The 13,199-nt window shown below is 57.8% G+C and overlaps 1 protein-coding gene across 1 annotated transcript; it reads left to right on the top strand.

Moving 5' to 3' along the window:
• The first annotated feature begins 1,001 nt into the window (after positions 1–1,001).
• On the top strand, positions 1,002–12,245 carry TRIM47 (tripartite motif containing 47). Its single transcript, XM_065035183.1, has 12 exons — positions 1,002–1,524; positions 1,889–1,984; positions 2,058–2,291; positions 2,746–2,920; positions 3,244–3,324; positions 4,622–5,152; positions 5,493–6,511; positions 8,466–8,561; positions 9,087–9,317; positions 9,884–10,079; positions 10,753–10,827; positions 11,620–12,245. Exons 1-12 carry the CDS (start codon positions 1,060–1,062, stop codon positions 12,243–12,245), a joined length of 3,825 nt encoding a protein of 1,274 aa, XP_064891255.1. The 5' UTR covers positions 1,002–1,059.
• The last annotated feature ends 954 nt before the right edge of the window (positions 12,246–13,199 follow it).

Below are 13,199 nucleotides of genomic sequence, written 5' to 3'. Positions count from 1 at the left end.
ATGCTTACACCTCCTTAAAGTCTGTTGGTCTAAACTTCTCTCGCTTTGGTTTAAATGTACAGTAAACACAAAATCTCTACATGCTCAATGGGTAGTAGGGATCTTCTCCTGGAGGGGGGTAGCCTTTGATAAGGACATGTGATTTTGTATTCTAATGGGTGTATAATGAGGATAGTTCACTAGAAGTTCACAGTATACCATTAGTTCTTGACAAATTTCATGGTTTGTTACTCTGTGTATATTAGTCAAGCTTTATCTTTGGCTTTGTCCTTCAAGTTCTTCTCATAAGTAACCAGTTCCTGTTTCCTTTGAATCATATCTTTGTTTTATGGCTTCCTATGACTTCTTTTGACCTCCTGTAAAAACCCCCCTAAACTTAACAGAGACATCGGTGGGGGAGGGAAGCAACCAATAAATAATCCTAGTTCTCAGCTGTCCTTCTCTTTAAAGATAATCTTGGAGTGTTCATAGTGTAAAATCCTTCTGCGGGGCTGCGACACCAGTGTTTGAGTGGCCTCCATCCCTCAGGGCGAGTGCCACCAGCCACGCAGCCGGTGCTCCCGGGATGCAGTTTCTCCCATGGGGTTGATTCCATCGGCCACTGGGCTGGGACAACTGAAGGGGTTGGGCCGGTCATAGAGACTTGGCCAAGCTGTCGAAGCTCTGCCCTGGGGTTGTGCTGAGGATCACCAGCTCCCCGAGGATGTTTCACAGCTCACAGGCAGCTCCAGCTGTTTTCTCTCTTGGAACTGAACTGCACGAAGACAAGATGAAAGTACGTGGTGCACTAGCACCAGAGTCACCTCTGAGCAGAGGACTCCACCTGCCACCCTAGCACTTCACAGCCCTTCCTGTTCCCAGAGGTCAAAGCTCCAACCTTCCTTATCATCTCTCCAGCGTGTGGCACAGCCAGCATGGCCAAGGTGGCACCCACTGGGTGTCACTTTAAGAGGACGCCTGGCTCAGAGCCCTGACCCGCCTCTAGGCTCAGCGTCATGTCTCTCCCTCCTCTACTCAGACGAGTTTCTATTTCCCCGGCTTCTTTCCTCCGTCGCCCCGATGCTTGGCACGGGCAGGATGGCATCGCCCGTCTTGCAGAAGCTGGAGGAGAAGTTGGTCTGCTCCATCTGCCTGGAGCTCTTCGGGCTGCCTGTCACTTTGCCCTGCGGGCACAACTTCTGCAAGCGCTGCATCAGTGACCACTGGAACAAGCAAAACCAGGCAGCCGCTGGGGCCAAGAAGAGCTACACGTGCCCCGAGTGCCGCAGGGACTTCGAGCAGTGCCCAGAGCTGGAGAAGAATGTCACTCTGTACAGTGTGGTGGAGCTGGCACGGGATGGCGAGGCACGGGTGTCGGGCACGGAGGGGTGCGAGGTGGCCTGTGGGGAGCTGTGCTCACAGCACAGGCGGCCGCTGGAGCTGTACTGTGAAGACGAGCGACGGTGCATCTGCTGTATCTGCACCGTGCGGCAGTGCCAGCAGCACCGGCGGGTGCTCTTCGAGGAGGAGCGCTCTAAAAAAGAGGTGTGCACGGTGGGTGGTGGGACATCTCACTGCACAGCAGACCTTGAGGTGCTGGAGCGAGTTCAGAGAAGGGAATGGGGCTGGGGAAGGGGCTTGAACACAAGTGTGGTGAGGAGTGGCTGAGGGACCTGGAGGGTTCAGCCTGGAGAACAAGAGCTGAGGGGAGACCTTCTCACTCTGCAACTGCCTGAAAGGAGGTTGGGCACTGCACAACATCCACCTCCACTGTCCCATGCCCCCTTGTGGGGACATGATGTGCCTCTGTGTACCAAGTTGTGCTTGGCCTCATCTGAACAGGGGGCTGGCACGGGGTCTGGCCAGGGAAATGCCACCAGCACCCGTGCTCCAGTACCTCTCTTCACAGACCCTTTTGAAAGAGTCCCTGGAAAGAGCCCAGGAGGAAACAGAGAGAATCAAGTGGGCGATGCAAGAGCTGGAGGAGCAAACATGCAGCATCAAGGTAATGCCCCGGCCACCTCAGTGCCAGGCAAACAGGTGGGAGCACACTGGTCTAATGTTTTTTTTCCACCCAGGAGTCCTCTGAGGGGTTCAAATCAGTGATTCTGAACAAATTCACCCTCCTGAGGAAAGCGCTGGAGGATTTCCAGCGGCAGATGGTGGCCAGGATCGAGCAAGAGCAGACGGCAGCACTGGGGCACGTGGGGGAGAACTGGAGCCTCCTGAAGGAGCGACTGGACATCTTGGGCCAGCACAGGGACAGGGCTCAGCACCTGCTGGCCTGTCCCAATGACAGGACCTTCCTCCAGGTATCGTCCTAGTCCCATCTCCTTCCCCATGCCCTCTTGGTGAGGACAGAAATTTGGTCAACCCCTTCCTCAGGGGATATGCCTCCTCAGCCCAGCTCAGTAATGCAATGGGACTGGAGGAAGAGCTGCTTTTGGAGGGGTCCCTGAAAAGTTGGGGGGATGATGCTGGATTGGAGTGGACGGTGCTGCCCACAGGGCCATGAGTAGCATCTCCCACCACCAAACTGCCCAAAGAGGCTCTTCCACCACCAGCAAAACACAAAGTCCTGTGCCACAGCCCTGCTGCTCCCCGCAGCCTTGTGCTCCTGCTGCACCTGTCCTCTGACCTTGCAGCTCATGGTAGAAGTTTTGGGGATGCCCCAGTAACCCACTGGGGAGACACGATGTGTACAGATGGGATCTGGAGCTGCTGATCCTCCCCAGGCTAGTGCATGGGTGTCTATGTGTTTGTCAGCAGGAGTTTCCCTTGCTCCCAACTCTGGAGAACCCAGAGGCACTGCTCCCTGTGGAGTTTGATGTGGCTGGCATGGTCCAACCCTTCACTGAGATCCTCACCGACATCTCCAGGCTCCTGCTGGAGGACCTGCCCGGCTCTGTGGCTCCCAAAGCCCCTGACCCCGTTGGCCAAGGTAACCCTTCTGCTCACAGGGCCACCCTAAAGGGCTCCAAGTCATCCTGAAGCACAGCTTGGCCCACGTCACTGTACTGGGGACATGACTGCCAGGCATAGGGGGCTGGAATGGGGACATGCGTCTACTGTTCTGTAGATGAGTATCGATGGGGTGGGAGGAGCCAGGTGGCTTCCCTGTGGTCCCTCCTTGCTGGCAATGCCAAGTCGTGGTGGCACGTGCCCATGGCCAGGCTTGGATACAACGGACTTCCTCCACTGAAGTCAGGAAAGAACAAATTTTTGCGTGACATCACCCAAAATGCCTGTGCCCATCCTCCACAGGTCCGGTGCATCCCCAGGAGCCAGCAGTGAAGTTGGTGGCCCCTCTCCATGAGTGCCAACTCCGAGCTGAGCTTCTAAGGGGTGAGGAGCACGTGGGAGTTGGAGGGACAGCACCCCGCTGGCATCCCCATCATGCAGAGATTCACCAAGCCAAGCTCTTCCCTGGGAGGAAAGTGTTCCCTGACTCTCCCGATTCTTCTCCCTAAATGTGGAGAAGAGGCTTGCAGGGCTGGGGCAAATGAGCTGGGGGGACACTGTGTGGCTGGGAAAGGCTTTTAGCAGCAGCAGGGACCACTTTCCCACGGAAAGTGGGGCTGCCAGTGCCTGTCACCTGTTCAGTTGCTGCTCCAGATCTTGCCCCATCTCCATCCCCTCCTTTCCCCCACCTCGGGCATTTCACCTGGGCAGGAGCGACATGCCTGTTCCCGATGATCCGTGTTTAGACACAGTGCTTTCCCACAGGCAGACAGGCAACGTCAGCAGCTGGCAACCAAGTGAGCACCCACAGGGATGTGTCATGGGCTGCCCCTGCCGCCCCACATGGCACAGCACCAGTCCAGATCCTTGCCCACAGATCCCTGCCCGTGGTTCCCTGCCTGCAATGATTATTCTCTGCCCAAGGACATGTTCCCAGCACTCCCAGCCACAGTCCTTCATGTCCCTTTCCCTTTCTGGGCCCATCCCGCTCCAGTTCCTTAGGGATTTCCTCACTGCTCCTTTTCCCATCCCCTCCCTGTTGGGAAGAGGGTTGGGTAATGTTTAGGGCATATTGGTCTTGCCATTCTTGCCAGGGAAGATATTGATGCCTATGGGACCTGTAAGGATTCCTTCCATCAGGCCCTACAAAATGTTCTCAGGGCTATTAATAGGATAAAAAAATGTTATTTATGGGCAGCAGGCGTAAGCCCAGCACAGCCAGTCAGGCCTGGTTGCTACATGAGAAAGGTGATGTGCTGGGGGACCAGCAAGTGCCTGCATCAGCAGTTATTGCAGCTGGTGCAGGCGAGAACCACCCCCTGCAGTACTTGCTCAAAGAACACCTGGTTTTCTCCCCCACTCTCCAACCACGCTCATACTTTTTGCTTTTAATATCAAGTGCATCTCTTCCAAAACGACCACAGAGCCATCACTGCCTGCTGGCTGTGAGCTGGGCTGTTCAAGGGCTGCCCAAAGTGTCACATCTTGGTGCCTCTCTAGCTATTTCTGGGCTGTTTCTGTTCCTTGTGGTAGGTGGGTGGGCAGGTATTGCACCTTTCCCTCCTATTTTGGGAGCCAGACCTATGCACCTTAGATGATATCATCACTGAGGGGGCTCATGCCAAGGGCATAAAGGTCTGATGAAGCATTTCAACCTCATCCATGCTGTTCCTCTCCTCAGATCACCGCAATCTGACCTTCGATCCTGAGACGGCCAACAAATACCTGGAGCTGTCGAAAGGTAACCAGAAAGCCAAGCACAGCCACGGCGCTGTCTGTGAGCATCAGGAGCAGGGATCCCGCTTCGAGCCCTGGCAGGTGCTGTGCACGCAGAGCTATGGCTGCGGCCACCACTACTGGGAGGTGAAGATCTCCAGCCACTCCGTCATCCTGGGGGTGACCTACCACAGCCTCCCCCGGCAGCGGCAGCAGGGCCACAAGTTCAACATTGGGCTGGATGGGGGCTCGTGGGGGTTGCAGGTGAGGGAGGATTGTTACCTGGCCTGGCACAAGGGCCGGGCAGAGAGAATCCAGGAGCAGCTGTATCAGAAGCTGGGGGTCAGCCTGGATTACAACAAGGGGCTGCTCTCCTTCTACGGCCTCGGGGAGAGGACACAGCTCATCCATTCCTTTCATGATGTCTTCACCAAGCCCCTCTATCCCGTCTTTTGGCTGTGCGAGGGGCGAGTGGTGACGCTGTGCCAGACGGACTGAGCCGGAGCCACTGCGCTGCTCCGTTAAACAGGGCTGGCAAGCCCCAGGTTGGTGCCATAGCCCAGCTGCAGCTGAGGGCTGTCATAGTGGGACAAGTGGTGGAGTGCAGTGTTTTAACAAGACCTGATGAGGACAAACATGCAAGCCAATGCCTTCTGATTTGCATATATAAATATTATGCTGGTGACACAAGTCAGGGCAGGGGAAAGGCTGCAGGGCGAAGGGCTGTGCCCTCACGGTGGGGGCAAACACCCCCAGTGCTGTGTGTGGGGGTACATGTGGGTGCCTGTCCCTGCAGACGGTGCGATGGTGGGTGATAGGGAAGGGGAAATAACGAGGTTTTCCTCTTTCTCCCATTCCAGACAAATCTCTCAAGCCTGGAGAAGATTCGGGGTGGGGAGGGCCGCGGGGAGGGGGGAGCTGCAGCCCCACGGGAGTACTGCGGTGCAAGGCAAGTGCTTCCCCCAGCACGCCCCACACCCGGAGGCAGCACATCTCCAAACAACCGCAGGGAGCGCAGCCCCAGCCCGGCAGCAGCAGTGGCTCCGGAGGAGGAGCGGGCGGGCGGGGCACGGCGGCCGCCCGCCTCCCGCTGGGGTTGGGGCCGGCGGGGCCCGGCTGGTCGGGGCTCTCAGGGATGGAGAAGGCGCCTGGGAGCGCCCCGTCGTCCTCCGCTTCGGCGTTGCGGCTGGCGCTGGCCGTTCCGGGGCTGCCCGACGGTCCCTTTTGCTGCCCCATTTGCCTCGACCTGCTGAAGGACCCGGTGACGGTACCGTGCGGGCACAACTTCTGCCAGGGCTGCCTGGGGGCGCTCCGCCAACGGCCGGGCCCCCCCGACGGCAGCGGCGGAGCGGGCGGGGCTGCCCGCTGCCCGCTCTGCCAGGAGCCCGTCCCCGCAGCCTTGCGGCTCTGCAAGAACCGCGCCCTCTGCGAGGTGCTGCCGCTGCTGGCAGCCGCCGCCACCGCTTCGTCCCCAACGTCTCCGGCGTCCCCAGCCGCCGGGTCCCCGATGGCACCGGGGGCCGAGGAGGAGGATGCGGCGGGGGAGGAAGGAGCGGCGGTGCTGTGCGACGTGTGCCCAGCGGGGTCGCGGGTGGCGGCGGAGCGATCGTGCCTGGTTTGCCTGGCTTCTTTCTGCGGAGCCCACCTGGAGCCCCACCACCGCGCCCCCGCCTTCCGCGCCCACCGCCTGGTAGCCCCGCTGCGGCGGCTGGAGGAGGGGCTGTGTCCCCGCCACCTCCAGCCACTCGACGGCTTCTGCCGCGCCGAGCAAACCTGCGTCTGCGCCCGCTGCCGGGCCCACGAGCATCACGCTCACGACGTGGTGCCCCTGGAGCGGGAGAGAGAGCACAAGGAGGTGCGTGGGGTGCCGGTCGGGACGTGGGGATCCCCACGGGGGATTGCCCCAGCGGGTGAGGGAGGGTGGGTTGCTCTGCTGGTGGGACGCTGGTATGAGGGTGTCCATATGGGGTGCAGTGCTGGCGGGACATCCTGGGAGGGGTTGGGATGAGGCAGGCTGAGTGGGGACCCTGCTGCACCCCTGTCCCTATGTGAGACCTAATCCTAGTATGGGGGTGTTCATATGGGGTGCAGTGCCAGCGGGGCATCCTGGGGGACGTGGGGTGCGGCACCCCCGGGGGGGTTCATGCTGCGCCCACATCCCCATGGGAAACCTATTCTCCACATGGAGGTGGGCAAATGCAGCACTGGTGGGATGCTGTGTGTGGGGTGGGTGCTGTAGTCCTCTCCCCTTGTGAGACTCCACTCCATGGCAGGCATATGGGCAGGGTGCTGTGCCATAAGGGCAGCCTGTGGTGTGGGGACAGGACGGGCAGACATGGACAGACATTGGGGGCAGACCCGCTGCCGGACGGCCCGTGGGGTTTGGTCCCACTGTGGGGTCAAACTTGCAGTCCCCGTGGGTGCAGGGCTGGGGGTGAGGGCGCCTGGGACACCCCGCGGTGGCCGCCCCTGTGGTCATGGGGCTCCCGTCTTCGCCGTCTTGTTCCCACAGTTTCGTCAAGGCGGTTTTTCTCCGCGCGCTGGCAGCCTGCCCGGCCGCCGCTCCCGCTCCTCCAGCCCTTTGTGTCCTGGTGTTTTGGCAGTGGGGTTTTTTCCGTCACTCCCATTCCCAGATGAGGCTGAGTCACCTCCCAAATTCACACCCACGAACCTCCCTGGGAGCCGAGGCTCCCAGCCCAGCACGGCGCTGCCTTCCTGGGCATGGCTGCCTCGAGTGCATGGGGCAGTCAGATGGGAGCCTGTGAGGCTCCTGGCATGGTGGCATCCCTGTGTTGACATGGGGCATTTGGAGACCTTGTTGGGAGGGTGTTTTTTCCAGGGGGGAGCCTGGGGGCTGTGGACATGCTGGCAGGGAGCACAGCAGCAGCCCTGAGCCAGCTCCCGCTGCCTCACAGGCTCTTGGGACCGCAGGAAAACCCTTTTGCCGGCATTATTAGTCATCAGGTGCCTTAAAATAGAAAGTGCATATGATCCTAGCCTCGAGGAGCTGTCAGGCCTCTGCAGGCTCTGCTTAACATCACCTGCATGGCCTCTGCAGCCGCTCTGTGCCACTGCCCAGCAGGGTGAGGACGGATGGGGAAGGTGCCTGTCTCCCCTCGCCGGGCAGGAGTGCCGCAGGGAGCTGGGGGCTGAGCACCAGGGGGGAGCTGACGTGGTTTGGGGGTGCAGTGCCTTCCCAGCTCCCAGGGGACCTGTCCTCATGACGGGTAATGGCTGGTGCTAACAATAGTGCATCAGGAAACTCCACGTTCGGACAGTGCTTCCTTTGCAGCCTCGCAGCACCCTGTGCTCCCCAGCCAGTTTGCTTTGCTCCTAACAAGATATGTCCAGGGGACTCAGTGCCACATTTCTAGAGTACTCCAGGTCTGCCTTCTGGCTTCTCCACCCATCCCAGGCAGGTTTTTCCCAGTTTTGGGATACACACTAAGAGCATGCAGCTTAGCTGCGCTTGCTGCAATCACTGCCTGATTATTTTGCTTTCAAATTCCTAATTTGTTTGGTTTACGCTGGGACTGGGGTGAAGAGCACAGAGCTGGGTATGGCCCTTTGCAGCACAGCTGCTCCTTTAGTTGTCCAACTGAGACTGGATGTTTGCAGTTTGGATGTTGCAGGGAGAGAAAATGGGAAAACAACTTGCAATCCCCTGCACCCTTCACCTGAAGCCTGATAGTGAGATCACAGTCAGAGAGGGGTCTGTGGGTTGAATTTAAGGAGAGGCAGGGTCCTCTGTGCCTCCCTGCTACCGGAATTGGGGGACAGAGCTCAGCATTTGTCCTTCATGCCCACAGGCCCAACAAGCCAAAGTCCTCAGTGATGCAGAGAACGAGCTGGAGGAGCTGGCAGTCACCATTGCCCAGGCCAAGAAGATGGTGGAGCTCATTAAGGTGATTCTGAGATGTCTTCACTCTGTTAGCGTGGTGGCAAAGGGGCCACAAGCTTTTAGGGTGCATGGGGTGGAGAGGTGGTGCTCACAGGGGAGCAAATGCTTCATAAAATGCTGCTGACTGCAGCAAGGATCCCTGAGGGTCCTTGTTCTTAATTGTTAAGCCTCATGGCATCTCTGGTTGCTTTTGTTTGCAACCTGGGAGGATGGACAGGGCAAGGACTGTGCTGGGGCATCCTCTGGCTCTTGCACCTTATCTCACTGGGATTTTGGTCGCCTTTGGCCCTTGTGCAAACATGTCACTTCACCACCTGGGGACACAGGATGTGGTGAAGCTGTAAGCAGCCATGCAGCCATGTCCCTCAACACCTGGGTTCTAAAGTGCTCCAAGCTCTTGGGTGAAGGGGGTTACAGGGTGTCAGGGGGACCCCACAGAACTGAAAACTGGGTGCTGGGCAAAGGTCGGGGTGCTCTCCAGCACCCTGCCTGCGAGAGGTGACCCCGACCCCTTTCTCTTTGCACTCAGAGCGCTGCCACGAAGGAGAGGGAAAAAGTTGAGAAGCTCTTTGCAGAAGCCTCCAAGGTCCTGGCCACCTTCCAGAAGGAGGTGGCCAGTTTCATCGAGGATGGGGAGCGCTCCATGCTGGGGGAGGCCGAGGCTGATCTCCGCTGGAAGGAGGAGAGGCGAGCTAAGCTGGCCCAGTGCAAGCAAAACCTGGAGAACGTCCCCAGCACCAACACCATCTACTTCCTTCAGGTGCCTGGGTGGGCTGGGGCGAGGAGAAGTAGCTGATAATGTTGTTTCTTGGGGGTTTGTCCTGTTTCACATGGGTATCAGGAGCCTTGTGATGTGAGGGCTGCAGAGTCTCGGTCCTGTTGGGACAATCCTCTCCCCTCCCTGCTCCTGGAGGGACCAGGTAGCCAAAACTTTCTCCTCCATCACCCCCACCTCCATCCTAGCTGTGACTCAGGAAAAGCTGATGTGCTGCCCAGGCTGGGTACCCAGATGTGGGGAGCAAAGTGCGAGAAGTTGGGGTGTCCCGCTGCCCCCATCCAGCAGCCCAGGGAGAGGAGACCTTTTTGGGAGGAGATGCTGCTCCATGTGAGGTGGGCATGCTCTGGGTCCAGGTTTGAAAGGGAGTGAAGAGAAGGTGCCAGGAACACGTGGCCGGGAGAGCGCTCTCCTCCCTTCTGCAAAGCTGTCCTTTGGCCAAGTCCTGCGAGCTGCCAGTTCCCAAATCCTCTGGGGCAGGGTGGGGTTGCGGAACAAGAGACAACTTTGGCTTGTTTGAAACCTCCTGAAACTCCTTCTTTTTGGCTCAGGAATTTCAAGCCTTAAAAGTAGCCATGGAAGAAAACCTCTCCCCCGCGCTGAGCTTCCAGAATGAGCTGAACTTCACTAAATGCGCACAAGCTGTGGGCGCTGTGAAGGATGTGCTGTCTGCTGCCTGCAAAAACCAGTGGGACCACTTGCAGGGGAAAGGAATTGACGGGCTGAATTTCCAAGAGACGGAGGAAGGTTTGTGCTCACCCAGCCCCTCTGCCCGGAGGTCACCCCATCACCCTCCATCCTCCCTGCGTAGGTGGGAGATGCTCGGTGGCTCCTGCGAGCGCTGGCTCCTCTCCCACCAGCCCTGGAAGCCACCCGGCATGGTTGTGCTGCACGTTGCACAATCCCTCTCTGGGCTTACGCCTTGTTCTTGAGGTTTTATGAATTTTTCCACAGAGACCAGAGACTGGAGAGGCAACAAACAGGCTGGGAGTTAGGCAGGGCCCTGCGGGAGGGGGCAAGTGGCCAAAGTGCCCTCCCATGAAAGGGGACTCTTCCTTCCCAGGATAGACGATCCTCTTCATGGGGCAGGCTGTGGACTCCCAAACCTGCCAGTGTTAGAAAACCACCACAGCAGCTTTCTCCTGTTCTTTCTTGTTTAGCCTGAGTGCTCTCTCTCATTTTTTTGGATGCCTGTGGGAATTGCAGACAGTTCCTTGCCCCCGTTCTGCCCATTTCCCTGGGGTGGCAAAGGCGGCATGTGTCCTTTCGCATGTCTGCTGGCAGGGATGTGCTGGGGGAGCTGGGGACGCCAGCCAGGGCTCAGGGGGGTGTTGAGTGGGGGGTGATGCTCCAGTAATACCCTTGTTTGTGGCTTTGGTTTCTTCACTGATGGCAAACCCTTCTGTCCCTCTCTCTGCAGCATTGTCTGAGTCTCGATTTCCAGACAAGTCAAACAATCCCGCCTGCCTGGAGAGCCGTGATTACTTCCTGAAATGTAAGCGAGGGACTTTTGCTTTGACAGTTGTTGCTAAGATGCATCTTCCCTTTCCTTGGCACTGGCCGGCTCCTTCCCCTGTGCCCGGCTGGTGCTGGTCCCAAGCTGATGGCTGGCAAGAGCGCTGCCGCCACCGGAGGAAATATTGCTCAGCTAACAAGGAAGCCTCCTGGCTTTCCTGACAACAGTCATAATCTGTTTAGGTGATTTTTTTTTTTCCTTGTCTGTGGTTCTGCCACAGCTGCCAGTGGGGCTGCAGGAGTACCATGTAATTTCTGCTCCCTTCCAGCCCTTGATGAGTTGCATCCTCCATTAAATTAGATCAGTTTGTGCATCTGCTTTGTTTGCTGCAGAGCAGTGGTCTGGTGAGGATCAGCTTCAGCGGCAGCAAGCAGAAGGATAATTCATGGAATCACAGAATCATTTTGGTTGCAAAAGACCCTCAAGATCAGCAAGTCCAACAATTAACCTCCCACTGTCACTAAACCATGTCCCTAAGTACCTCATCTCCGTGTCTGATTCTGTGATTCTGTGGTTGAGCTCATCGAGCAGTCCCTCTGCTTCTGCCTGTATTCATCCTGCTTATGGAACTGTCACCTCTTTCAGCCCCTTATCCTCATCAGCTGGAACTGGCTGTAGGATTTAAAAGCAAGGGGACAGAGTGATGGTGGAAGTCGGAAAGGATCATGCTAATCGCTGAAGAGATGGAGCAGGAGATCAGAGCGGGGAGGGTTGGGGGGATTTCCTCCTGTTTTCCTCCTCGTCCTCATTTCTCCTTCTTGCCCCACACAGTTGCCTTCATCATTGACCTGGACAGTGACACGGCTGACAAGTTCATCCAGCTCTTTGGCACCAAAGGGGCCAAACGGGTGCTGTGCCCCATCCCCTACCCAGAGAGCCCGACGCGGTTCATCAACTGCGAGCAGGTGCTGGGTGTGAACCTCATGAACCGGGGCAACTACTACTGGGAAGTGGAGCTCATCGATGGCTGGGTCAGCATTGGTGTCATCGCTGAGGACTTTGACCCCCGGGCGTCCTACAACTGCGGACGCCTGGGGCGAAACACCAAGTCCTGCTGCCTGCAGTGGAACGGACAGAACTACGTGGCCTGGTTTGCTGGCTCTGAGTCGGTCATCCAGCAGCCATTTTTCCACACAATTGGGGTCTTCCTGGAGTATTCGGAGAAGGCTTTGACCTTCTATGGGGTCAAGGACTCCAAGATGACCTGCCTGCAGCAGCTCAAGGTCTCCCATGTTGCCAAGGGTCAGTGTGACCCATTCCAGCACAAGATCAACCACCATTTCCCTTATCTTTTCTCGTGCAAGCTGAAACCAGCCTTCTTCCTGGAGAGCGTCGATGCCCACCTGCAGATCGGGCCGCTGAAGAAAGATTGTGTTTCGGTGCTAAAGCGTAGGTAACTGCCCGGAGAGCAGGACCATGGGAAGACCCACAGGAGTCTCTCCTGCAGTGTGTTGCCGCCGTCACAGCTTCTCTTGGTAGCGTTGTGTTTCTCTGTGGCAGCTTTCCCTCCTCCCTCCGTGCTGTTGGTGACCCAGGGGTGGATGAAGCCGTCTGGTGGGCAGAGCCGCGGGCTGGGAGCTGGGATGGAGCTGGATCCGAGTGCTGGCTCTGCCTCTGGGCTGCTGAGAGAACTTGGGCGAGTCTCTGTGCTGCTTCCTGCCCTTCAGTTTCTCTTTCTGGACATCAGGGACCGCGAGCCAGCCTTTCTTGGTAAAGTGCATTGCTCAGGAGTAGTGCCATGTAGATTTGAAGCTGTGTCTTGGCCAGCTGGCAGGCTGCCTGGTCCCTCTCCTTAATATTTGCTCGCGCTGTCCTGGTGACTTGCACAGATGCTCTGCTTTGTGCCTTATCTCGATCTCTGTGTTGCTGCTGCTTTTTTAAGCACCAGCTCATGAGCACCTTCCGCATGCTCCTTATTGAAAGTGCCTTTGAAGTAGCAAGCCCAGCATGGACTGGGCAAACCCCCAAAGCAGATGTGGTTGCTTCCCCAGTGCCCACATCACTGTTGTGCCTTGGTGTGGGTGAGCAGAGGGCTCCGGGGCGGGTGGGATGCAGAGGAGCCCGGGCAGGTGCAGGGGCGATGCTGCGGTGAGGGAACACCTCTCCTTGCAGGGCTGAGCACCCATTAGTGCTGCAAATGTGAAACCAGGAGCTTTGTCCTCCCTCGCACTGTGGCCAGTGGGTATTTTGAACCCGGTTTGGAGCCAGACGCTCACTTAGGAAAAGCCCAAATGGTCCCATGTGTGTTGGAGCTCCGTGACCTTGAGACTGTTCCCCACCGCAGCCAAAAATCCCAGCTGGGAAAGGGGAGAAACCTCCTGCTGAGGAGCAGCAGCACCGTTCCTGCCTTG

The sequence above is a fragment of the Columba livia genome, chromosome 18 (assembly GCF_036013475.1).
Source record: "Columba livia isolate bColLiv1 breed racing homer chromosome 18, bColLiv1.pat.W.v2, whole genome shotgun sequence".
Taxonomy (NCBI): Eukaryota; Metazoa; Chordata; class Aves; order Columbiformes; family Columbidae; genus Columba; species Columba livia.
This window is presented reverse-complemented; position numbering and strand designations above follow the sequence as displayed.

Coding starts and splice junctions, on each gene's coding strand:
- TRIM47 (XM_065035183.1), top strand. CDS start 1,060: ATGCTTGGCACGGGCAGGATGGCATCGCCCGTCTTGCAGAAGCTGGAG. Junction 6,512..8,465: donor GGGAGAGAGAGCACAAGGAG/GTGCGTGGGGTG, acceptor TCATGCCCACAG/GCCCAACAAGCCAAAGTCCT. Junction 8,562..9,086: donor AGATGGTGGAGCTCATTAAG/GTGATTCTGAGA, acceptor CTTTGCACTCAG/AGCGCTGCCACGAAGGAGAG.